The 27,935-nt window shown below is 35.7% G+C and overlaps 2 protein-coding genes across 2 annotated transcripts in view; one reads left to right on the forward strand and one right to left on the reverse strand.

The window, feature by feature from the left end:
* hyd (E3 ubiquitin-protein ligase hyd) overlaps positions 1-27,935 on the reverse strand; it is a 534,145-nt gene that overhangs the window by 88,806 nt on the left and 417,404 nt on the right. The window contains exons 11-12 of the mRNA XM_017617625.1: positions 2,866-3,072; positions 2,649-2,796 (exon numbers count right to left, since the gene is read on the reverse strand). Of these exons, the coding sequence (XP_017473114.1) occupies positions 2,649-2,796; positions 2,866-3,072 (355 nt within the window). The remainder of the gene's footprint in view (positions 1-2,648; positions 2,797-2,865; positions 3,073-27,935) is intronic.
* On the forward strand, positions 4,307-8,492 carry LOC108364155 (uncharacterized). The gene is made up of 2 exons (XM_017617741.1): positions 4,307-4,645; positions 7,429-8,492. Exons 1-2 carry the CDS (start codon positions 4,393-4,395, stop codon positions 7,476-7,478), a joined length of 303 nt encoding a protein of 100 aa, XP_017473230.1. The 5' UTR covers positions 4,307-4,392; the 3' UTR covers positions 7,479-8,492.

The raw sequence follows: 27,935 nt of genomic DNA on the forward strand, positions 1-27,935 counted from the left end.
CTAATATATGCTAAAAAACTACTTACGTACCGAATTTTAAGCAAATCGGACCATAAATGCGATTTTTTGGAATAGATCGGTCCCTGGTCCACTTCTCGGAAAAAATTTATCACATATGCTAATACATGCTAAAAAGCTATCTGCGCACCGAATTTTAAGCAAATCGGACCGTAAATGCGATTTTTTCGAATAGATCGGTCCCTGGACCACTTCCCGGAAAAAATGGGTCATATATGCCAATATATGCTAAAAAGCTACTTACGTACTAAATTTTAAGCAAATCGGACTATAATAAGATTTTTTCGAATAGACCGGTCCCTGGTCCACCTACCCGAAAAAAAAGTAAAGTTTTTAGCCTAAAACATGGTGGTTACCGAAAGCTATTTGTATACAAAATTTCATGAAAATCGGACCAGCCGTTCGCGAGATTACCTGTTACAAAAAAAAAAGGGACTTCTCTTTATATAATTAGTATAGAAGATATAGATGAGACATAGTACTTAAATAAAAACTAAACGGAAAATACTTAAAATGAAAAACATTGGGTTTTAAAAAAATCACTGCATAACTACACATTTCGAGTGCTCAGTGATATATTTACGTATATACAGTATCGTTCATATCAATAGCACCCCCATTTCAAAGTGAGATTGGTTACCACTTTTGATTATTTCTTTTTTTAAATCTGATTAAATGGTCAAACATTTTGATGAAAAATCGTTAAATTTAACTTTGTTTTGTATAAAGTTTTAAGACACGGTTTATGGGATTTTATTTTAAGCATGATCATTTAAATAATAACAGATTTTAACTCTCAATATATTGTGAATATTTAAAAAAGAAATGGTGTACACAAACCTTTGCTGTCAAGTGTAGCTTAACTAAATTATATATTTTGCACTCAATTTTATACGTACGTAGATATGTATAATAATAAAAAAATTATAGTTTAAAAAACTAAAACCTCGCTATTAAATTAACCTGGTGACAGTACGAATGGAAGTTTTAAGAACGGAAGTTTAAAGCAATTCAAATTCGTACTGTCACCAGGCATGTAATTGAGAGTGGAAATCGCTGCATCTTTTAGGCGCATCAATATTACATAGAGAATTATATATTAAATAAACGAAAACAGTTTGTTATTAGTATTAGGGTCTAAGAAAATCGAAAAAATATAGTATATTACATTTGTGCATCTTTTGTCAGCTTTCACATGACCAGGATGAGTAACATTGATGACAGCGCAACTAGCAACATATGAGTTTCAACCATCCAACTCTGCATCCCTTTTGCAGTAGTTCAGAGACAGTTCTGAAATTTATAGGGCGGAACTAGCGCTTTGCCAGACTGTCCCTAAATTTTGGTATTTAAAGCTCAAGGATGCATTAAAATTTATGATTGTATCTAAAGTAAAGCATTTTATTATCGGTTTTAAATTGATTTACAGCCGAGAAACATACATACGTCAAAAGCCGATAATAGAAATGCTTAACTTTAGACATAGCTTTATTTTTAATGCAACCTTTAATTATAAAGTGAGCATACATACGTCAAAAACTGATAATAGAAATGCTTAACTTTAGACATAGCTTTATTTTTAATGCAACCTTTAATTATAAAGTGAGCATACATACGTCAAAAACTGATAATAGAAATGCTTAACTTTAGACATAGCTTTATTTTTAATGCAACCTTTAATTATAAAGTGAGCATACATACGTCAAAAACTGATAATAGAAATGCTTAACTTTAGACATAGCTTTATTTTTAATGCAACCTTTAATTATAAAGTGAGCATACATACGTCAAAAACTGATAATAGAAATGCTTAACTTTAGACATAGCTTTATTTTTAATCCAACCTTTAAATATAACGAGAGCTTTATAGTTAAAGATTACTTCAGAAAACGGCCCTTAATAGCTTTCAAAACGAACTTTCCATCAACAAATTTATATACTTTTTTAAATAAGTAAATTATGAGACGGCGTATAAATTTCTGAACTTTTTCTTCTTTCTTTCTTAAGCTTTCAACTGTTTCATTATTAAGAATGTCCCTGTATTTATTTTTAAAAAGATTCATCTCTGAAAATTTTCTTCACGTTGACATCTACTCTGCCAAGTTGCTAAACATACACGTTTCCAAAACATTTTTGTGATCCGTAATCAATCCCCTGCTTTTGTAAATGAAAAGTGATTCCGCAATGAATGTTGAAGCGTAAAAGGGACAACTTCTGTTACTCCTCGCTATACAAAACCTTGGTTTTTGCCACAGAAGTTATTGAGCAAAAATTTAAGAAGTTACCATATTATTTTGTAATAAATTCTTAATGTGAATGGAAAAAAGTAAATCAATCGGAGCATATTTTAGGTAAAGAGGAGTAGGGAGCAGATTTTACGTTTAAAAAAGAAATCGGAGTAAATGTACTTCGATCGAAGAAACGGGACGCTGCTCAAGTCATACATTGTAGTCGCCGGTTAAAGGGCGGTGGGTTGTAAAATAGTTTATGTAACAGGACACCGGATAGTCAAAAGCTCTGAAAACAACACATGCATTTTACATTTGCAAACCGGCTACCGCTTTATAGGGGTCCGGAACATGTGAAACGGCGCTAATACGTAGATAAATAGAAGTGTCTTTATAACTTACCTCTAAAGCTTTTTCCTGAGATTTAATCAGTCTGTACTCGGTATAGCGTCTTAAATATTCAAATAGATTACTGGAAGTAACTTGAATTTCCCGACCTCCTGGTAGCAATTCGACACTTCCTCCACCTTCCTCTTTCATAAGATCGATTCTAAATGTACATACATACTATATTAATACAATAGAACATTTATAGCTTGAAATACTCCATTTAACTTACACAAAAAAAAGCTCCATGCGTTGTATTATACCATCTCCGTCATCTGATTGAGCATTCTGTATAAGTTGCCTGAAGGACTCATATATTATTGGATCGAAAAAGGCCAAATCGTGAAATTTAATTTTTCTTCCGAGTATAAATTTCAAAACATGCCGTTGTAAGAAAAGTGGAAGTAGTTCATTTTGTAGAAGGCATAATCCGATTAACCTGGAATAAATAAATAATTGTTTTAATCTTATTTACTTTAAGATTAAGAGAATCATTTTCAAATCCAAAATGAGTTTAAAGAACTACTTAAGAAATGCACACAATTTTCAAATCCACAATAATTCAACGTCAGATTACGATTAGAAAACTACCGTTTTCCTATCAGAGATGCCATGATACTGTAGTGTTAATACTATTTACTATTGTACTTTGTTCATTTTTGTACTTTGTTATTTTTGAAATTATTGAATTAAGTTCTTTTTCAATTTATGTAAATCAAAAAGAAAATGTTTGATTACTTCAGAATTTTTTCTTCTTTGAAATTTAAAATACGTTAAATTAAAAATAAGTTTATATAAAAATAAAATTTTGAAAAATACAATTTTATAATTAAATACACCACAATTGGCGATCCTGCCAGGAGTCGTTGATTATTTTATATTCGTGTTCAGTATCAAACATACGGTCAGCTTTAATTAGTTAAAAAAAAAGTGCAAACTTGTAGCACTGATAGTTAAAAGTCCAACATTCGTCCGGGAGCTCAATAACGATTTCCTCACCACATTCCTGGTCGTTGGTCTTTTGGTGTACCCAAATAATTTGTCACTATTTGTATTTGTTGCGGTAATTCCAACACTGGTGTTAATACCACTACAATTGAACTATCACCAGGCTGCAATAAAATGTATAAGTGATGCCGACAAGAAGAAGCTTCATTTTCATATCCGCGAATGGAATTCGAACAGCAATCCACAAGAGTCCAATTAGCAAAAATCACCAACGTGATATTTCGAAAACCACAACAATATAAAGAACAACGTCAACAACAACATAAGTACTAGTCGTCTCAATAACACTTGGCTAGTACTCCTAATATGTAGAAATCCGTTGCCAGAAAGTAACTCCCTTGTTGATTTTGCATTCGCACAACAAAATTGCAAACAGCGACAGCTTCAACAAGCCGTAGCAACAACAACGGCAACAAGCCGCAACTATCAATACCGGTAATAAGTAGAAGCAACATTTACGGCAACAACACCAACAGAGCAGCGGCAACATCAACGCCCGCAGCAGTAGCGGCATCAGCAGCGACCGCAGCAGTAGCGCTAACATCAACAACAATCTTAGTTTTACTGGTGAGCTGTATTGTTCTCATATTTTTAATATATATATATATATACTATTTTTATTAAAAATTAAAAGAATTTAATTGTTATTTATTAAATATTACATATATAATATTTATTTATTTATTTTTTTTAATTGTAAACTTCCCTTTTCTGAGGTCTTTTGATATTTGCTCAAATTCAAATAATCAAAATGTTTCGTTCACCACAACATGATACACATACATCTACACGAGATAATTTAAATGAAACTCTTATTGATTTACAAAATAGTACGTTTAACGAACAGTTAACAAATCCGTATGTCGATCGAAATAGTAATGAGATTTGTGCTACATCGGTCAAACTACCACAATTCTGGACAAGTTGTCCGGAAGCGTGGTTTATTCATGCGGAAATGCAGTTTAGTACCAAAAATATTACACAAGAAACAACAAAGTATGAACATACAATTACTGCACTTCCGCAAGAAGTTATAATAACGATTTTAGACTTTATTCAAAATCCGCCCGAAAATAATAAATTTACCTCACTTAAGAAAATTTTAATTGAAAGGCATTCATTAAGTGAGAATGCGAAATTAGACAAAATTTTATCGGATACTGAAATGGGTGATCGTAAGCCCTCGGAATTTTATCGGTCACTTGTACTGCTTTCGGGTTCCAATTTTAGTCAAGAAATTCTTAAGAAACTTTGGATGAGGAAGTTACCGAAGAACCTAAGCGTGATTTTAGCTAGTTCTAATTCAAGCAGTATTAGTGAATTGACGAAATTGGCTGATAATGTTTGGGAGGTTATTAGCAAAAGCGAGATAGCTTCAGTTAATGATTTTCAAAATTCAAAAGGTGAAAATGCAGTCATGGCTAATTTGGTTAACACTACTTCTCTTATTTTTAAAAATTTTGAAAAACTTTCTTTGGAATTATGTGAAATGAGGAGGGAAATGAATCAAAATTATTCAAGGTCACGTTCAGTGAATAGGAATCGTTTTAGGAGCCCTTTTAGATATCGATCAAAATCACGCGACAATCCGAATTGGTTATGTAGATATCATTATAAATTTGGAAACAAGGCTAAAAAATGTGAACAACCATGTGCATTTTCGAAAAATAATAGTCCAACAAACTAAAGTCGTCCGTTGTTGCGGCGACAAACAACGGGAATTTGGACATTTCCACACGTCGCCTTTTTATATTTGATAAAACAAACAAACTAAATTTTTTAATTGATAGCGGAGCAGAAATTTCGGTACTTCCAGTTTCTAAATTTTCGAATACTAGGAAATCTTCAGATATAATTTTAACGGCAGCTAACGGCTCAACTATTTTTACATACGGGAAGAAACTTTTGAATATTAATTTGGGTTTAAGGCGTGAGTTCCTTTTTACATTTTTGATTGCTGATATTGCGAAGCCGATTATAGGAGCTGATTTTTTGTGTAAATATGGACTTCTTTTTGATATTAAAAACAAGTGTTTAGTAGATCCGTTAACAAATCTATCAGTTAATACAATTTCGTACTTTTGCAATATTCCTCTTCCAAACATTTTTTCAGTAGATCAATATACATAATTATTGAAGGAGTTTCCTTCCCTTATTTCTGAGCTAGATTACTCAAAACCGGTTAAGCATACAACGGTTCACAGACTTGTCACTGAAGGAAACCTTCCTTTTTCTAAGCCAAGGCGCTTAGATCCTATCAAATTTAAAGTAGCTAAAACTGAATTCGATTTTTTGGTAAAAACAGGGATTTGTAGACCATCAAATTCATCCGTGGCATCTCCACTTCATTTAGTACCAAAGAAAGAAGTTAATGACTGGCGTCCTTGTGGTGATTTTAGAAGACTTAATAATGTGACTGTACCGGATCGTTATCCTTTGCCTCATATTCACGATTTTAATATGAACCTTAGGAATAAAAATATATTTTCAAAGTTAGATTTAGTTAGAGCGTATCACCAAATTCCAATGGCAGAAGAAGACATTTTTAAAACGGCGATTACTACTCCTTTCGGTATGTTTGAGTTCACCCAAATGCCTTTCGGGCTGAGGAACTCAGCGCAAACGTTTCAGAGATTCATCAACGAAGTAGTAGGTAAATTAGATTTTGTTTTCGCGTATATTGATGATCTACTGGTTGCAAGTGAGAGTGAAGAACAACATTTAAAGGATCTACGGGTACTTTTCGAACGTTTGTCTGAGTATGGTTTGAACGTCAAACCAAGCAAATGCATTTTTGGTGTTCCAAGTATAGATTTTTTAGGACATTGTTTATCTGAGGCAGGGATACAGCCTTCTGTAAACAGAGTAGAAGCGATTCGCAATTTTGAACGACCGAAGTCAATAAAACAAGCGCAAAAGTGTATTGGTATGGTTAACTATTACCATAGATATATTTCAAAATTAGCTGAGTTTACTGGAGTTATATATGATTTAATTAATAAAACAAGTAAAAAGCGAGACAAAATTTTGGTTTGGGATGACAAATCCATTAAAGCTTTTGAATGCATTAAAGAGAAGTTTGCATCTAAGATTTTGCTAAATCATTTTAGTAAAGATGCAAAATTGTCTTTAAGGGTAGATGCATCCAATACAGCAATTGGTGGTGTCATACAGCAGCATTTCAATAATAAGTCTGAACCACTTGCGTTCTTTTCAAAGAAACTCTCTCCAGCAGAAATGAAATATAGTGCTTTTGACAGGGAACTTTTAGCAATTTATTTGAATATTAAACATTTTCGGTATTTATGTAGAATGAAGACAGTTTACGGTTTTTACTGACCACAAACCCTTGATTTTTGTTCTAAATTCCAAAACTGAGCGTAGTCCAAGACAGACAAGGCATCTTGAGTTTATTGCACAGTTTACTAGTGACATTCAGTATATTAAAGGACAGACCAACATTGTAGCTGACACGTTATCTCGTGCGTTTGAAATAGATGTGATTAAAAATTCAGAACTTAATTTCAAAATTTTACAGAGTGAACAGCAACAGGACAGTGAACTTAATATACTTATTTCTGGAAAAACGTTTCAAAATCTTAATTTAATTAAAATTCCTATTCTAAATTTTAATATTTGGTGTGAAGTGTCAGGAGAAAGTCCTAGACCTTTCGTTCCAATTAATTTGCGCAGGACAGTGTTCGATATGTTACATGGAATTGCTCATCCTGGTACCAAGGCTACACGCCGATTAATTGTGAAGAAGTATTATTGGCCTTGTATGAACAAGGAGATAAACATATGGTCAAAAGGATGTATAAGTTGCCAGAAATCTAAAGTTTATCGTCACACAAAATCTCCTGTGAGCACAATTCCAATTCCGAAGAGCAGATTTGAACATATACATTTAGATATTGTTGGACCGCTTCCTGTTTCAAGAGGTTACCGCTACATTTTAACAATTATGGATAGATTTACTCGTTGGCCGGAAGCATATGCTGTAAAGGATATCTCTGCACAGACAGTTGCAAATAAATTTTTTAATGAATATGTTTCGCGTTTCGGTGTGCCTTTAGAAATCACGACGGATCAGGGTACTCAATTTACGTCCAAATTATTTTCGGAACTTACTAAATTACTTGGTAGTCATCATATCACAACTTCTTCCTATCATCCTCAAAGTAATGGTATTGTGGAACGATTTCATAGACAATTGAAAACTTCAATTTTGGCTAGGAATGGAACTAGAGATTGGTACGATGAGCTACCGATTATTCTTCTTGGTTTGCGTTTAGTGTACAAAGAAGATATTGCAGCCACTCCAGCTGAAATGCTTTTTGGCCAAAATTTGCGTCTACCTGGAGAACTTGTTGTGCCAACTACAGAAAATGTTACTTCCGCCGAAATTTTAGGAAGTTTACGGGAACGTTTTAAAAACTTTAATTCAAATTTAAAACATCACAAAAATTCCGATTCAGGAATTTATGTTCCAAAAGATTTACAAACTTGCAAATTTGGTTTTATTCGCATTGTTAACAAGCATTCTCTTCAACATCCTTATGAAGGGCCTTACAGAGTTATTGAAAAAGACAAAAAATATTTTAAGGTAGATGTGAATAATGAAATTAAAATTATTTCGATTGACAGACTAAAACCAGCAATAGTTGAAATAACAGAACCACATAACACTAACAACCATATAGTTTCAACAACGACTAAAAAGAAACAAGTTACTTTCAATTTGTATAATAATAACTCTCTGGAAGGGGGAGTATTGTAGTGTTAATACTATTTACTATTGTACTTTGTTCATTTTTGTACTTTGTTATTTTTGAAATTATTGAATTAAGTTCTTTTTCAATTTATGTAAATCAAAAAGAAAATTTTTGATTACTTCAGAATTTTTTCTTCTTTGAAATTTAAAATACGTTAAATTAAAAATAAGTTTATATAAAAATAAATTTTGAAAAATACAATTTTATAATTAAATACACCACAATACAATAATTTTTAGAAGGTAGTTTCACTTCTTCTTCTTATCCGCCATGTTAGCTATCTGACAGAAAACGTGTTTCGTATTTTTTGTTGTACCAACTTTTTCAAAAAAAAAAAATCCAGCTTTTGACCTTGGAAAAATAAAACAAAGAAAAGCAAACATATAAGTAGAAAAATTTTCGAATATTTTGTAATAATTTTCTTCATAAAAAATTAACTGCTGCTTTCGTGGATATTGCAACACACGGAATAGATGTAAGGACACAGCTATAAGAGCCAGCGCACACCACAGACTTTATCGGCCGCATATTTAAATGATAGGGCTCGCTTGAAATATGTACACGAAGATGTATGGAGGTGCGCACATTACACCAGCTTAATCGCTCTGACCAATAGGTTGTGGTGCAATGGAAAGACTAGCGAGCACATCTAAATTGGCGGCCGATAAAGTCCGTGGTGTGCGATGGATCTAATCCATTATAAACAAGAAATATTGCTGTTATATTTTCATTTTTATGATTTTTATTCATGTGATTAGCAGTGGCAAAAATGTATGTATAAAATACGTATATTTATATTAAAAATTAAGTGATCAGTTATGAAACATAAAAATCTTTACATGTTCTGTTAAAAAATATCTAAAATAACAAGCGATAATCCCCAAGTTCTATATCGTAGCATTGGCCACATTGCGTGTTTGTCACAGACACGGTTTATGTCAAAAATTTTGAAGTGAAACTACCTTCTAAAAATTATTGTATCATGAGAGATGCCATAATTCTGGAAAATTTCTTGCAAATATAAGCAAACATAAAAAAATATCCACCCTTTAGAATTTTATAGTTTTAAAGCTGAACTCAAACGAGTAGCTCGTTTCTGTAACTCTTCTCTACCGATTATTTCTCTACTGGTAGAGAATATACGTCATATTTCATTCTCTACTACTCATTAGCAATAGAGAACAGGGCGGCGAATTTATATCTCAATTCGCCTTGGTATAGAATTTTTACAAAAACCGACTACAGGGCCGCATAACTATATAAACAAACAAATTTCGTTTCGTTATTTATTAAAAAAAAACATCAAAAAATTTAAATTGAATAAACAAAATATGAAAAGAAAAATAATTTCGTTAATTATCAAAAATGCTAAAAAAAAATCGTTTCGTTGATTATCCAAAAGGAAATATCAATAGTTGTTTTGATTCATTTTGCATATCATAATGAGAGTTGTATAGCAAATTTATGTAAGAGTACGTAGCGTTATGCGAATTCTTTTTATTAAATAAGAAGGAAATTTAAAAATTTTTTACTGCCAACGTTTTTATGGTAATTTCTCCATTTTATAAATATTGCGCATTTAAGCATACTACGTTTCGAAAAAGCCGCTGGGCACTGTAAATTTTTTTAGACATGCGATTTTTTAGCATGGTTTTTAAATTGTTTACTTCAGTTGTATATTTTTGCATTAAAATCTAACTTATATTATTTAGCTGGTTAATTTTACGTTAGAATAAAAAGAACTATGTTTTTCTTCGATGACTAGCAAAAAGTCAATTGACAATTTTCTTCATTTCCTCTTCATAGTTTAGGGTTGCATTTTGCAAATTTTCATAAGTGAGAATTATAATTTGAGTTGCTATCTAGTGTAGAATCACTACAGGGCTCTCCCGGTAGATATGATCTTATCTGGTTGCTGCCTTGACATTGTAACTTGTGGTGGCAGCGTTTCGCTGACTATCCTCGATGGCAATTTGGCTACTGTTTGTTGTGTTCCTTCTTCCAAAAATACCGGGCTTGAGGAGATCAATGGAAACGGTGATAGTTTTTTGATTCCTGAGAAAATTTCGCTTTTCGTTTCAGCACTTGGAATGGTCCTTCGTATAGTTATTCCAATGCTGTACGCACGCGGTCTACTCGAACAAACACGAATTCGCAGTTTTTAAGCTCAGGTTGGATGAATGTTAGTTGGACTCGAGTTGCTTTGCCTGGCTGAGCCGCAGAAAAGGGCTGCCGTAATTGCTTGATGAATTCTGTTTCGTTTAGCTTACTTTTGCTAGGGCATTCCATTGGCTTGGGAATGTTTAACCGTTGTTTTCAGGTGTCGTATCCCCATGATACCCATGAGTTCGACCTAAGTCGGTTGTGATCTGTATGGGTACGGCGAAATAACCAATCCATCCCTCAATTAAGGCGCGCGCAATCGCTTCTGCCGACATATCCGGGATGGGTATCGCGACTGGCCACTGAGAAAATCGGTCTATACAATGGATATGTTCAAATAGGCTATCAGCTTTGTTGTAATCACCAAGAGGAGCTTTTGTATGCCGTTGAACTTTATTTTTCTGACATAAAATACAGTGTCGTACAAACTTCGCGATATTCTTCGCCATATCTGGTCGCAAGTAACGTTCCGATACTAGTTTGTGCGAAGCTTAACGTCCTGGATGAGCGAGGCTGTATAATTTTGCGATTACCTGTTGACGTACGCTGCTTGGTACAGTTTAGTACACCTATCATCTGAACACGCGATAATAAGTCGGCAATGTCGTTCTCTTTACCGGGAAAATGCCTTATATCGCTAGAAAATTGGGAGATAAAATCTAGCTGGCGGGCTCTCCGAAGAGGTGCATCGTTTACGGTTTGTGAAAAGGCGCAAATTAAGGGTTTATGATCAGTGTAAATTACGAATTGCCTACCTTCTAGTATGTGGTGAAAACCTGACCTGATGTGGCGAAAATGCTGAATTGCTTGGGTATTTTGTTCGAAAAATTCTCGTAAATGTTTTTCGTTTTCTATTGGATTTGCAGAAGCCACGAGGATGTCGTCTATATATGCAAACACGAAATCGATTCCTGTCTGCGCTGCGTTTCGTAAGCCAAAACTCATGAAGTGAAACTCGAAGAGTCCGAACGGCGTCGTAATTGCCGTTTTAGGACCATCAATATATGCGTGATATCGTGTAAAAATAGTATGGGGTATCGGTCGGCGGCTGTTACAGAGTTAAGCGACCGCGAGTCCCCGCACGGTCTCCACTCGCCATTGGCCTTGCGCACCATGTGCAGGGGACTAGCCCATTCGCTGCTCGACGGCGTAAAAATTCCCCGATCTAGCATGTACAGAAACTCGCGCTTTGCTGCGTCCAGTTTTTCGCCTGTGAGTCGGCGGGGTCGTGCGAAGACTGCTGGACCGGTTGTAACTATGTGGTAGGTTACTTTCGATGGCGTTGTTAAGTACACCTAACTCCTTGAACTCATCTAGCAGACTAGCGTATTTATCTGGCGCCTTGAAAGTTACAACTGATGATATGTTCGCGTAGATAGCATGGCCTTTAGCTTCGTGAAGCGTCGTTCGGTTGTGTACTGGATCCACGAATAAACTGAATTTACGTAAAAAGTCTAAACCGATGATGTGTGCTGAGACGTCTGCTATGAAGAAAGTCCACTCAAAGTTTTTCCTAAGCCTTAGGATAGGCTCAGGCGTCGTTCGCCGTACGTTTTGAAGGTTTACTGCTTTCCCATATTTGTCACTTGGCCAAACTGGTGTAACGGATACATCGGTGCCGCTGGCAATTATGAATTTAAGTTTGGTGTTGCTGTCCGTGATTGCGATGCGTGCAATGTTGCTTAGATTTTTGACTTCGAATTGAAACCGCAAGGGGCGCGGCATTTTCGTGCATTGCGGCTGAATTTCGTATGGAACCAGCAAAGTTAACTTGCAGCTGATTTTTTCATTGTAAGTTTTAAAGAAGGCCGTGTTGTAAATGGCCTAGATTGTTTACGCTGCAGTTGATCGAGCTGTCTCTCTATTCGCTCAATGCGGATGGATTCACTGTGTTTCTAACCTCGTTGCCATTGCCACGTGGTTGTGATCGCTGACTTCCATGATTTTGTCAGCTAATTTGGCAAAAGATCGGGAAGTTCAGATGTGAATGCCTGAAGGATAGTGCTAGTCTGAGGGGGCAAACGCTGAAGCCAAAGGGATTTGAGAAACTCGTTGCTTATTCTGTCTCGGGCGAGACCTATCAGCTCCCGTAAAAGTTGTGTGGGCCGTCGGTCACCTAGGTCGCTTTCAGATAAAAGTTTTTTCATCTTTTTCTCTTGGCTTTCGCCAAACCGGTCGATGATGCACTTTTTTAAGTTTTCGTATTTTCCTTCTGCTGGTGGTTGTAGCACTGCCTCCGTAATTTGCGCCAACACGTGAGATTTAATGGATCACAGTGTTAAATTTGGTTATGTCCGATGAGATTCCAGCAATGCAAAACTGGGCTTCTATTTGTGCGAACCAAATTTCTGGCCGCTCAGCCCATAAAGGGGGTACTTTAACGCTGATTATTAACGAAAATACCATTGCTCTCTTGGTTAAGCAGGCAGTCGCTGTTGAAAGGTTTTTGCTGGACATCGCTTGGCGCAGTTGTTTTATGTGGAGCCGGTGTTACATCGTCCTCGACCTTTTTTTCCGAAAGGATGATGTTGCGAAAATTAGTCGTCCGGGTCACCAATTTAGCTGGCTTGCTAATTTTACGTTAGAATAAGAAGAACCACGTTTTTCTCCGATGACTAGCAAAAAGTCAATTGACAATTTTCTTTATATCCTGTTCTTAGTTAGGGTTGCATTTTAAATTACATACTAAAGTATTCAGGGTTGGAGGTTTGCAGGTTTGCATTCCGTAAGGAAATTCACGTTGTATTCACCTAGCTCAAGGAACTTAAATTTTTTTTACAAGCTTTTATTTAACTTGCTCCGTATGTACGTATGTATGCATGTATGTGCGTAAGTATGGGTGAATTCCAAAACGTCAAAATACAAACCATCAGTCTCTTTTATTTCTAAACCTCAGTAGATTGTAATACCAAATGTGTGTAACCACTGTTAGATGCTAGTTGTCAAATAGGTTGTAGACTTTTTCGTCTAGTGCAGTTTAGAAATAAAAGAGACTGATGCTTTGTGTTTGACGTTTTGGAATGTACCCTATGTCTGTTAGGGGTAAATCTTGCAACCAATTTTTGACCAACTTCCCGATAACCTAGAGACTTGAAACTTCACAGTTGGCTCTGAATCCGATGGAAACGCAATACAAAAGATGAGCTAATCCGATAGGTGACGCAGGAGTCGAGATGTTTGAAAAACCCGTATTTAAAGTCCGATTAGGTTCATATTTAGAACTTATATTGACTACATGAAAAGGAATAACTCAACTTAAAATATTGCTAATAGGTGGAACACGAGACGATATATTTGATAAACCAGTATTTATGATCCGATTTCGATTCNGGAACACGAGACGATATATTTGATAAACCAGTATTTATGATCCGATTTCGTTCATATTTAGAAAGCTTGCTTTAAAAATATACTTATTTCGTGCTGGGTCGTCAATATTCTCGCTTTGCTGTACTTGTTGCTGCTGCACCTGCTCGTCCTGAAGCCTTTCAAAGGCTTCCATATGTCTTCTGATCAAATGGTTTTATAATTTCCCAAATGATCATTTGCTAATTTTTCTTGGCAAAATTTTTATACAGGATTGGTGTATATAGAAAAAAAGTATACCCCTATTTTTTATTTTGAAATCAAAAAAATATTTGGATGTCGCTCAAAGCATTCAAAGTTTTCCAGTATTTTTATATGGGAAAAACAATTTTTCGTAGAAAACGTATAGAATTCCTGAAAATCGATGTTTTTCGAACGGAAAACTCTGGTTCTCTTCAGGAGACTTTCAGTAATAATACCCAATTGTTTATTTAACCATTTTTTAATACTAACGATTTTTATTTGGTCTCCCCATTGCAGTTTTGGAGGTTTTTGGCAATATTATAAATTATAGTTGCGATGAAAAAATGGTTAAATAAACGATTCGGTATTATTATTGGGAATCTCATGCAGATAAACAGAGTTTTCGATAGAAAAATTTTGATTTTTAAGAATTTATACAATTTCTACGAAAAGTTGTTTTCCCCCATATAAAATACATGGAAAACTTTGGGCGCTTTGAGCGACCTCTAGAAATTTTTTGATTTCAAATTAAAAAAATTGGGGTATATTTTTTTCGGTATAGAACAATCCTAGGGGGGTGAGAGCATAAAAATTCCGACTTTACTTTTTCCACACGCATTTTTGGACTACCCTAATGTATATACATATATGGGGTATTCCACCGTCACGGGTCGGACATTTGTACAATAAAAATGTTCTTTCTTTTTTAAATTTAAGTAAAAAGTACACAACAATTCTACATTTTGACAAAGCTACACCTACCTCACTATTATATGAGTTATTACCATGTACGAAAAAAATCTGAATTATTTCTTCTGTCACGGGAGGGACCAAAAAAAAAAGAATCTGTTTTTTGGAGCAGATATATTATACGGAAACTGTGCGAACTTATTTCACTCTTCTGTATGAACTTCACGTCTTATAATAAAAAAACAACCAAGAATACAACAAAGCAAAAACCACAACAAAAATTATTATTTTATTATAAAAATAAAATACGAAATTGTGGGACACCTTCGAATTTTTATATGAAAAGGAGCTTTAAGTGTGGTCCAAATTAAGATTATTCTTCTTTTTTGGCGCTGTAACCGCCTAAGCGATTTTGGCCGAGTTCAGCAAAGCACGCCAGTCGTTTCTCCTCTGTGCCAACTGACGCCAATTGGAAACGCCAAGTGAAGCCAAGTCCTTCTCCACCTGATCTTTCCATCGCAGTGGGGGCCTCCCTCTTCCTCTGCTACCACCAGCGGGTTCCGAGTTGAATACTTTCAGAGCTGGAGCGTCGGTGTCCATTCGAACGACATGACCAAGCCAGCGGAGCCGCTGTATTTTAATTCGCTGCACTATGTCCATGTCGTTGTAAAGCTCATACAGCTCATCGTGCCATCGTCTGCGGTACTCACCGTCACCAACGCGTAAAGGCCCGTAAATCTTCCTCAAAATCTTTCTCTCGAACACTCCAAGAGCCGCCTCATCGGAGGTTGTCATTGTCCATGCTTCTGGGCTATATACCAGTACGGGCATGATGAGTGACTTATAGAACGTGGTTTTCGTACGTCGAGAGAGGACTTTACTCCTGAATTGCCTACTCAGTTCAAAGTAGCACTTGTTGGCAAGAGTGATTCTGCGTTGGATTTCAATGCTCACATTATTATCGGTGTTAATGCTGGTTCCCAAGTAAACGAAATTCTCTACTTTCTCGAAACTGTAACTGTCAACAGTGACGTGGGTGCCAAGGCGCGGATGTGCTGACTGTTTGTTTGATGACAGGAGATACTTCGTCATGTCCTCGTTTACCACCATACCCATTCGCTTTGCTTCCTTATCCAACTTACACCCCTATTGCGAATGTCGACTGGCAGTAGATAAACGACTATTAAGCGATTATCGATTATCGATGCTATTGCGAGTGTCGCTTAGTCGCTCAATTAGCGACTGTGAATACTTTTTAATCGCTCATCCTTCTATTGCTGTTTTTTAGTCGTTGGAGTTTGCGTTTATAAAATTTACATAAGAAAGTGGTACTATAATGGATAAAAAGTAAGTCAATTGAACTGGAAGTTGTAAAAAATTGTGAAATATACATATGCATGTATGTGTCTGAATTACAGATCAAAAATTATAAGCAACAAAAGGCAACTTACGCGGTTGTTCGTACTGATGCAGGAGAGTGAAGACATAGGCAAAGGAATTTCCGGAAAGAGTAGGGTAGGAAGCTCCGCTTCTATTGGAAAAGATACATATACAATATTTCTTGTGCATATAACTCCGGCTACGCCATCCACAGTGTTTTTGCGCAGAACCAACATCAAAAGTTTATACAAAAAAACTGCATAATTTATTAATTGACTAGTGCTCGGAAATTTGAAATCTTTATTTTAAATTAAAGTTGAATTCTTTCAATACACTTGTTATGTTGTTATGTTAAAGTTTTTAAACTCGGGTCACGCGTTTGGACACAAAAACCCAACATCATTGTACAAAAAACTTAACCGTACCGTATTTCTTAAACTTCCATAAAGTTTATTAATGAGGAAAACAGCTTTTCCTGCAAATCATGTAAAGCCTAAAAACTGTGAAGCATCGGGAACGCAACTTCTATTCATAAAACTCACACATGTACATACACCTTCCAAGTCCAAGGGATCCGACGAATCTCGCAATTCCCTCCTTGCTTTAGCTAACTACTAATCTATTAGCTTCCGCATCATCTTCCTCATCACTAATCCATATTTCAACTGTGTCCATTTTTTTAATTTTATAATAAAAGCAATTATTTTAAAAATGATGTAAATAAAACACTCAAGAAACAAATGTAAACAAACAAACAGCTGTTTACAATTCTATCAACCATTCACAATAGTACAAATTTTTATCGATCAAGTTACACAATAGCAAAATAAAAGATGATCGACTCGATCGACAAATTTCTATTCTACTGCCAGTCGACACTCGCAATAGGGGCCTTTGAAAATTCAGAACAGACTTCGCGGTTTTTAATACCCATGATATCGATGTCTAGCAATTGCACGCTGTTGTAGTAAATTGTTCCTGAGCGGTTGAGTTCTGCAGCTTACAGGAGTACGCCCTGGTCTTGAAACCTTCCGTAAGTCGCCTAACTCTCTGGTAAAATTTTCGGGCATTCTTCCTGTCGGTCCAACGCAGTTCTTGGATGGCGTGCCCTCAAATCGTAGTCCTTTAAACGTGTGCCGTGGTCGCAATCATAAGGGGGGGTCTCATCCGAGGCTTTGCCTTGCTTCTTCACTGGAAGTGGTTTTTACGTGGCGGGTCCCAAGCCCAGCGCACAACCCATTGCTGGGACGGGGGTGGTTTCGCAACCAATTACAAGTTTATATAGCGACCCGCTTGCTCCAAGCAGACACCCGCTTGCAGCCGCACCTATTGGTGAACAGACGCTGCAGACTTCAGCGAAGTCGAAGTCGGAGTGGCCTCACCGAAGCTCCCTCTCTTTCTGCCGTGACCCAAGGCTCCACTCGGATTGGTTACCGCATCTCGTACATGGATTGCTCACGTTGCCCAGAGTGCGCGAACGAGGACGCAAGAGTCGGGATGGAGTATAGCCATGCAGCTGTAACAGCATACCCAGCGCAACGACTATATCCTATTGCAAATTAAGGAGAAGAAATATAATAATTAGAAAATATAAGAAACAAAGTAGGGGTTCAATTCACCCACTTTTATCTTAGGATAGTCATATTAAGACTCACGACATACTGCAGCACTCAAGATCTTTTTAAGAGGGCACCCATATAGACCAGTTCAAACAAAAAAAAAGTTTTTATTTTTCCATGATATTAGTAGAGAAATTAGTTGATCTACATGTCCAAAGACATTTTTCCAAAGGCTACCCCCAATATCTTTAATATCGGATTAGCGAATCGTATTTGAATGTCAAAATGTTTTGATTGTCGTCTTAGAACTTAAAATGTGTATAATTGGAAGCTATTTCGGGCTATTCCGAAAAAATCACCAGGTTTATAGGGGTACCCAGGAACTCAAATATGTTGATATTTTTATCTTACCAAGCAATCGTGATTAATAATAAATAAAATCTGCAACTCAAAATTTAAAAAATCATGAATTTCAATTTTCAAATCGTCCAACTATCCCCAACAATTTAACAATATTCTCAATACTATGTACCATCCTATCCTATTTTTTTCCGCCCTTTTCAAGGCCATCAACGGAATTTCGTTATATTTTTTTAAGTTCGAGATATTACCGATTTTTCTAAAAAGCAGCACATACACACATATAGCAGACCGGCTAAAAAAAATATTTTCTCCTTTTCATGATATTAGTAAAGAAATGAGTTGCTCTACATGTCCAAAGACATTTTTCCAAAGGCTACACACAATATCTTTAATATCGGATTAGCGAATCGTATTTGAATGTCAAAATTTTTTGATTATCGTCTTAGAACTCAGAATGTGTATAATTGGAAGCTATTTCGAAAAAATCACCAGATTTATAGTGGTAGTTTTTACCCAGGAACTCAAATATGTTGATATTTTTATCTTACCAAGCATCGTGATTAATAATAAATAGAATCTGCAACTCAAAATTGACAAAATCATGAATTTCAATTTTAAAATAGTCCAATAACTGGAACCTAAAAAAATATAGCGAAATTCCATTATGGAATTGAAAAGGGCGGTAAAAATAGAATAGGATGGTACATAGTATTGAGAATATTGTAAAATTTTTGGGGATAGTTGGATAATTTGAAAATTGAAATTCATGATTTTGTCAATTTTGAGTTGCAGATTCTATTTATTATTAATCACGATTGCTTGGTAAGATAAAGCTATCAACATATTTGAGTTCCTGGGTAAAAACTACTCCTATAAACCTGGTGATTTTTTCGAAATAACCCGAAATAGCTTCCAATTATACACATTTTGAGTTCTAAGACGATAATCAAAAAATTTTGACATTCAAATACGATTCGCTAATCCGATATTAAAGATATTGGGGGAAGCCTGTGGAAGAATGTCTTTGGACATGTAGAGCAACTCATTTCTCTACTAATATCATGAAAAGAATATTTTTTTTTTTGAACCGGTCTAATGGGTGATATGCTTCGAGTATGTCTTAGAGATTTACAAGTTTGTTTGAAGTAGATAAGAGTTGTCGGAGTCAATATATTTTTGAATACTGATTTCAATGAAATTTTGTGGGTGTGTATTGTTGGTTCCAACTTGAGAGATAGGATAGCTTTGAATTCGAAAAAAATAAATTTTTTTTTATCGAAATGTTTTCTATTCTCCTCTCAACACGCTTATCTTAATATATAAAAATCCCGTGTCACTGTGTTCATTTACGCTATTCCCCGAAACCGCTTAACCGATTTCAATGAAATTTTGTGGGTGTGTATTGTTGGTTCCAACTTAAAAGATAGGGTAATTGTGAACCCGAGAAAAAATGTATTTTTTACATCGAAATTTTTTCTCGCATCGTGCTTATCTAATATATTTAATCTCGTGTCACGGTGTTAGTGGTCGAACTAAACGGCTCGACCGATCTTTATGAAACTTTTTTTTGTATATATAGTAGGTAAGTGAATCGGATGTAAAGTATATTTCATACCACTACGTGCAGGGGGCGTGGCACCTCCCATACAAACCGAATTTTTCATATTGCATATCTCTGGAAGTACTACTCGAATATGGCATGGAGATATATGAAAACAATTGCATACTCATGGAGAAAAATTGCGGTTATTGGAAAAGGGGCGTGGCACCTCCCATACAAACCGAATTTTTCATATTGCATATCTCTGGAAGTACTACTCGAATATGGCATGGAGATATATGAAAACAATTGCATACTCATGGAGAAAAATTGCGGTTATTGGAAAAGGGGCGTGGCACCTCCCATACAAACTGAATTTTTCATACTGCATATCTCAGGATGTGTTCATGGAAGAGTACTGGAACTTGGTATGTACAAGATATATTAAATCAGTCGCGTGGCTATGAACAAAAATTTGGGCTATTGGAAAAAGGGGCGTGGCACCTCCCATAGTAGATTACTCGAAAATGGTATGGAGATATATAAAATCAATCCCATACTCTTAGAGAAAATTGGGGCTATTTGAAAAGGGGACGTGGCGCCTTTCAAACGCACTGAAACTATTACGTATATTTGTATGCATGTACAGTTTTGCTAGGTTATTTAAGATGACAATGGAAATATGCTTTCTGACAACCACCAAAACGTAATATTAGAAGATAAATGCGTCACTGAAAATCATAAACGTGAACTGTTGGTGAAAATGTTGGACCAAAATGTTTCAATACAAAAAACTTATTTTGGGCGGGACGGAGTTCGCCGGGTCTGCTAGTTATGTTATAAAAATACTGGATATGCTTTAACCAAAACAATATAAATCAATCTTTTTCAGGGTTTGAAAATGCTGTAATTTGCTTTTGCTTGGATTTGACTTCGGCATGTATGATATCGAAAGCAAAGCAACAGTAATTCAGAAAAAACAAATGCTTTGGCTGCCGTTTCGCTATGAAATTTCGAAAGCAATTTGTGAAAGTACAAAGACAGCGCAGCAACAGCAAATCAACAGCAATTTGACTATAACTTTTCTGTGAAGCATCAAATGGACAAATATTATATATACCATGTGCTGGTGTATGGCGCTGAGGCATGGACAACGAAAGCATCTTGGAGTTTTCGAGAGAAAGATTCTGCGAAAGATTTACGGGCGTTTACGCGTTGGTGATGGTGAATATCGCAGACGATTTAACGATGAGCTGTATGAGCTTTACAACGATATAGACATAGTGCAGCGAAATAAAATTCAGCGGCTCCGCTGGCTTGGCCATGTCGTTCGAATGGACAGAAACGCTCCTGCTCTGAAAATATTAAACGCGGGGCGCGATGCTTTTAACAGAGGAAGAGGAAGGCCTCTTCTGCGTTGGAAAGACCAGGTGGAGAAGGACTTGGCTTCACTTGGCATTTCCAATTGGCGTCAGTTAGCACAGAAGAGAAATGACTGGCGTGCTGTTTTGGACACGGCCAAAATCTCGTAGGCGGTTACAGCGCCAATAAAAAAGAAGAAGAGCATGCACATTAGGGTGCCCATCGAAATGTTTTTTTTTTTTTAATTTTAATTTATGAGAAATATTATTGCCTATTTTGGTAGATTTTTTAAAGGTCATTTAGAGGTCGCGACTTGGCGATTTAGGTCAGAAAATACGATTTTGTAGATTTATGGGTTTTTGAATGATTCGATTTCGAAGGCCAAATTTGACCTGAGAAGAGGATATATAGGTCTTTAAAGTGGTATATAAAAAATCTATTGTTGGACTTGGCTTGTTGGGATTTTTTATCGGGTATCGTATTTCTCTTAATTTTTTGAGTTCTGATCATCGATAATTTTCACACTTTCAAAATATGTAGTAGTAAAATGAAATCTTTTTCTAATTAACCTGATAGCTCATTTATTGCAATCGCATAAAAATTGTCGAAGTTATGCGACTTTTCTTAAATACGGCCTTGAATTTATATTGTTTATTAACCCTATTTTCAGATTTTTTTAGAAGTGTGACTAAGGAATTCATCATTACTTATTAAAAATTGATATATGTAATCGCTCTGTAGCAAAGAAGTGCTTTTTCGAGAGATTTTAGGAAAATGGGGGTGGCACCGCCCACTTTTATGCTATACGCGCATTTCAAAATCTGCTTGACCGGTCTCGACCAAATTTAGAATACACATTGTGCTTAGCCCCTTTAAGTACCGTCTTGAATATTTTTGAATTCGGACAATACCTTCTCCCCCTAAAATATAGCTAGCTTTGAGTTTTTTAAAATTACCGTTACGTTGGTGGAGCCCGTGGTTTTTGCCCGATTTTAAAATTTTTCAATAGGGCGCTTAAGCGCAATGTGTATCAGTGATGGAAAAGTAGGCACAATAGTGCCATTTTGGACATTTTCATTCTCATAGGCACTTTGGGCCAGGGTTCGGAAATTCTCATTTATGATTATTCGTTTTCATTCATTTATGAAAAAAATCTATTTTTGCATTCTTTTATCGCGAGTGAAAAATGCAAACAAATTTATCATCTCTCACATTCGGAATGCGATCGACAATTCCGCTGATTTTCATTAGCGATCCAAAAAAGCAAAGAAATTTCCTCTCACTCGAATCTGAGAAGCCCGAGCATTGCCGATGTCGGCCTCTCATATTTGAGAAAAACGATGCATTAACCAGCGTTGCCACAGACACATTTTTTTTCCTACCAAAATTTCCTACCATAACCAACCAAAACCTACCAAACATTTTTTTTTTCAGTTTTAATATATTTTTTTCAATGTCAAATTTATTAGAAACATAGCTAACATAACATTTAGCAAAACTAAAACACAGCTAGTAAAATAAAAACAAATTAGCTGCGTATAGCGATTCATTTTACTGTACATACATACATATCGTCATTAGATACGAATAGAGATGCGAGCTCAAAAGTTGACAGCGAAAAAAGACGCATAAAAAAATTTCTGCGAAGAAGAGAGTTCTTCATAGGCGAGGGCAAGGAAAGACGTGTTAACCTTTTTGACGGGGAAGAAAGACGAAGAAGACTTATTTTCGCGGTCAATTATGTTTGCGAGTATACGAATTCCATAAAGAGTTTTTCTGGAATGATGTTGGATCCATGTTAACGCGTCTTTTTTCGCGATTTTTTTTTCACGCATCCTTTTTCGCCGTCAAAACATCCGAGCGTCTTTATTCGTGTCAAGTGACTATATTGTTATTATTACTTCGGAGATACCTGCGTTTCGACCTAAGAAGATATATTGTGCTAAATCCTAATTGTAATCGCTCCAATATTAGGCTATTTAAAAGCTCAGCACATTGGATGATGCCATGTTCCAAATTTTAATCCTTCCCCATGATGCATCAATCTACTATTCATGCTTCGTGGACAGGCACATAGAATATACTCTGGGGTTTCCTTCACCGGCCCACAAAACCTACAGTCAGTCTCTACAGAAAGACCCTTTAACTCAATCGGTACGTTAACATGCAGTGTGCTGTGAGGTAGCCAGTAAGAGTTTTAAGTTCAAGGTTTCTTTCGGAGTTCCTCCTGAAAAGTTATGAATCTCTTTGATTGTCTTATTCCCTAACTCCTAAGTAGGTCTGCATTGTATCCTTTAGATGTACCGCAAAAAGGCTAGGAACTATGCAAACGCATTTGGGCTCCACTCTTTGCAAAACAGTAGGGATGCGTATCGGCAATGTAAATTCGGTATATCGATATCGCGATATTCTAAACTCACAATATCCAATACCGATATATCTACTAAAATAATATCGATATATTGAATATCGAAAACGAAATGGTTAATAAAGATATATTGCTTACGAAACTACATACGTATACTTGGAATTAAAATGCAAATTAACATAAATTAAAATAACGAAGTTACTTTGGATAAGTACCTTCAAAGAGACACACCTTTTCATATGTATGTATGTATTTCTAAAAGTGAAGTACAAATTTTGATATTTTTATGAATTTTTGTTTTTCATGCTTACTATGCCAAAAGCTGTTTTGCGAGAACAAAAAATTTTCCAACTAGTCAATTTTATTTCCAATTCAGAAGCCCAGAATAGGTAAAGAAAAGTTTCCGATATTTCACATATCGAAACAAAATATTGTATCGATATCGTATCGCAACTCTTGATATCGATATAAATTAACCGATATGATGAACAACGATATTGATATATTGAATAGGTGACAGGTAATAAGATCAACGGAAATAAGGTCAATTGACTTTATTTCCCACCCTGGTACGAAATAAAGTCAATTGACATTATTACTCTTTCAAACATTAAATTTGCTTAGCTTCGCGGCGGACCGCGTCCGCGCGCCACACCACGCGCACACCACTTCACGCTACGCCGCGGCCCCGTCCCCCACTTCCCCGTCTCCCACCGTGCTGTAACGGAGGTAGATTTATTTACTGTATACATTGAAATAAAATTTGTATATATTTTAAACATCGAGGGCTTATATTCAATAATACCCTCTTTCTGCACACCTTTCACAAAGATGAGATTCTGATATAAAAAACCACCACAGCTTTAACTGTCATCGGTGATATTAATGCTACCTTATATAACGACAGGTATTAAGTTTTAAGATTAAGATTAAGATGGCTTTTGTGGAAATTGCAGATAGAGGGTATTAACGAATTCAAGCCCTCGATATTTCACATTTTTATATTTGTAAGTTACTGGAAGCAGGGATGCCACCTTGGCTCAAACCGTGCCATTTGTCCCTATTTTACTTCCAATGGCACTTAATTTTTTTAATTTGGAACAAAGTGCCAAAATGGCAATTTTGTAAAAAAATAACAATTCAATACATTTTTGTGAAATCCTTTGAATGCACTTCTTTTTCTCAACTAAAATTTTCTAATTTTTAATATTTTTATTGAGCTTTGTACCACGATTGTTTATTAGGAAAAATTTAAAAAGCAACAAAGTCTAAGCGGTAGAAGTTATAGCACTATTTCGGAGATCACCACATCTCCTCATCAGACTTCTTTTTTCTAGACTTCAGCAGGGATCGAACCTGCGAATTCGATGTTCAAAGTCAGAAGCGTTAACCACTGAGCTATGTACATCCCGTAAACTCTTGTTGCTAATTCATTTTCCTTATTCAACCAACTACTATCAAGTGCAGCTGATTTGCCGCTATTTAAACTCGACAGCGTGGTTGTTGTTGTCAATTCTATACATCCATTTGCTTATTTGCTTTTTTGTATAGTTTCAGGCAGGCTCTTCCTAAACTATGTATTTGTCAATGTTATTGTGGCTTGTTAACATTTTATTTTTAATATTTTTATTGAGCTTTGTACCACGGTTGTTCATTAGGAAAAATTGAAAAAGCCACAAAGTCTAATCGGTAGAAGTTATAGCACTATTTCGGAGACCACCACGTCTCCTCATCAGGCTTCTTTTTTCTAGTCTGATGAGGAGATGTGTTGATCTCCGAAATAGTGCTATAACTTCTACCGCTTAGACTTTGTTGCTTTTTAAATTTTTCCTAATAAACAATCGTGGTACAAAGCTCAATAAAAATATTAAAAATAAAATGTTAACAATTGTGGCATTGATAAAATTTTCTAATTTATAAAGGCTGTTCAACTGCTTTATCTTATTTTAACATTGCACTTTTGTTTTGAAAATGTGGCTTTATTTTATTGCTAAATGTGAATGATTAGAAGGAATGACACCTTTTTTGACACTTTTATTTTTATATTTGGCACATTTGGGAACTTTTTTATCCTCAATATGGCACCTCATAGCTAAGGATAGTTGGCAGCCCTGATTGGAAGATTTCTGCTGTGTTTTGGCAACAACTTGTCTGCTGTAAAAAGCATACAATTTGTGTTTCAAAAGTGTGTGAAAACCAATCAATTAACTTATATGATCTCGGTTATGATATTAAATAATCAGAAATTGTTTATACCGGCATTTTGGCACATTGGCCCGTTGAATGTGCCATCTAATAAATAGTGTCGTCGTTCTCCTTAGCTGCTTTTAAATGATGTCACAATGCTGGCGGAGACATGAATACAGTGTAAAAAAATTCTTTTTCTATAATTGTTTCCTTATAGAAAGGTTGGTTTCTTTTCCACCTTAGACATACCGAACTCTTTCACAATATGCTAATTTAAAACACAGAATTCTTTTAGTGTTCCTCCGGGATTTTTGGACATGGATTGTTTCTTCAATTTAATAGTGTTTGCTTTATTTTTGTGGAAACGAAACATGTTTTGCAAGTTATGGATCATTTCTACACTCTTTCTTCAAATATTTATCGTATTCCAGCTGTGCGCAGACGTTTAGTTTTTCGCATCGTGTTTTTATATATTCGTAATAAAATTTTTTTAAATAAAATCAATTGGTGGTATTTCATGATTGTGTGTGGATTAATATCACAACACTGAAGATTTGGCAATAACCTTTTTCATCTATTAAAAAACAACACTTACGGGGCAATGTTTATTGTAAGAACAACATTTCTATGAATCGACATACTTTAAGCATTGTTGACGCTATTTCCATTTGAATGAGGAAATAGCGTCAACGACTTTATTTCCAAATTTTTGTTGACTTTATTTCGCTTTTGAAAAGGTAATAATGTCAATTGACCTGTCACCATTGAATATCGTATCGGTATCGCGCATCACTACAAGACAGTCAGCCCTTCATGTCCCTGAACCCTCCACAGCGGTACGCTATTGTGGGCTCCCAGGTGGTTCGAGAGTTCACAAGCGTTGATGCCATTTTAAAAGACTCTAAAGCTTCTAACTCTGCCTGAATATCTGACATAATATTTATTCTGGCCTCATTTGCCTTCTACGATAAAATTCGCGAACACAGACTTCGATTGCGAAGGCCTCCGCCCAGAATATGGTTGGTTCAAGCCCATTGGCAGACTTTCCTGGAATCTTGGTCAAAGTACGCCATAAAGTATATATGGATGTTCGTATTGTATATTGGCGATAATAACGGTGTACGCTTGTACTGAGGAATCATGTTTGNTCGCGAACACAGACTTCGATTGCGAAGGCCTCCGCCCAGAATATGGTTGGTTCAAGCCCATTGGCAGACTTTCCTGGAATCTTGGTCAAAGTACGCCATAAAGTATATATGGATGTTCGTATTGTATATTGGCGATAATAACGGTGTACGCTTGTACTGAGGAATCATGTTTGCGGCCGCCGTTATATGAACGCACCGGTGAAATATTCATGTAAAAAAAAAATGCAAAAATGTTTAGAGATACATATTTTCTATTTTTCTCAAATAACTATTACTCGTAGTCAGTAGTATAAATATAGCGGTTCTGGACCGGTGCAAGCAGCGCTGCTAGCAGCGCTATATGGTTTGCTGCTTGCACCGGTCCAGAACCGCTATACGGTTTGCTGGCGCTCTGTCGCAAGCTTTGCTGCTCCCCCAAAAGATGCCGCCGATCGAAATCGAGGTTCAGAACCCAGATAAAAGCCGCAAGATGTCGCTGATGACAAATCCGAGTCCAGAACCGGAACCGATCACAGGGTGTACCGCTGATGGAAATCCGAGAAATCCGATACCATTCAGAACCGGAATCGATCACAGGGTGTACCGCTGATGGAAATCTGAGAAATCCGATACCAGGTGGTTTATATGTCGAAAATTAGTAAAGTGTGTTGGTATACATAACACATACGTGTTCTCATACATACATCTATATGCAAACGTACATACATTCATATGTGTATACATATGTATATAGATGCTCCACCCCTAGAAAAGTGTGTTAATAATGTTCACATAGTTAATTGCTAAGTATTTAATATGTATGTGTATATGAATGGAAAGGCCTGTTATGTTGATGATGAGAACAAATAAAATTTAATTTGAAATAAAAGAAAGTTTTATAATTACTTATTTATTTTGATAATAAGAATTTTAAACATAAATGTTCGCAATTATATGAATTATAGCTTTGTTGTTTATTATAGTTATATTTAATGTCTTTTCCTAAATACTTTATTATTTGCTTAGGAGGCTTTAAGTTTCCAAAGCCATCGAAGTAATCAATCTCATTATCGTTTTTCTAGTATATATATGAATGGAAAGGTCTGATGATGTTGATGATGTGAACAAATAAAATTTAATTTGAAATAAAAGAGTTTTATAATTACTTTTTTATTTTGATAATAAGTGTTTTAAACATAAATATCCGCAGTTATATGAATTATAGCTTTGC

Source organism: Rhagoletis zephyria, unplaced genomic scaffold (genome assembly GCF_001687245.7).
Source record: "Rhagoletis zephyria isolate East Lansing unplaced genomic scaffold, Rhagoletis_zephyria_1.1 Rzeph_scaffold_00030, whole genome shotgun sequence".
Classification (NCBI taxonomy): Eukaryota; Metazoa; Arthropoda; class Insecta; order Diptera; family Tephritidae; genus Rhagoletis; species Rhagoletis zephyria.

Coding starts and splice junctions, on each gene's coding strand:
- LOC108364155 (XM_017617741.1), top strand. CDS start 4,393: ATGTTTCGTTCACCACAACATGATACACATACATCTACACGAGATAAT. Junction 4,646..7,428: donor AGAAACAACAAAGTATGAAC/ATACAATTACTG, acceptor CCTTGTATGAAC/AAGGAGATAAACATATGGTC.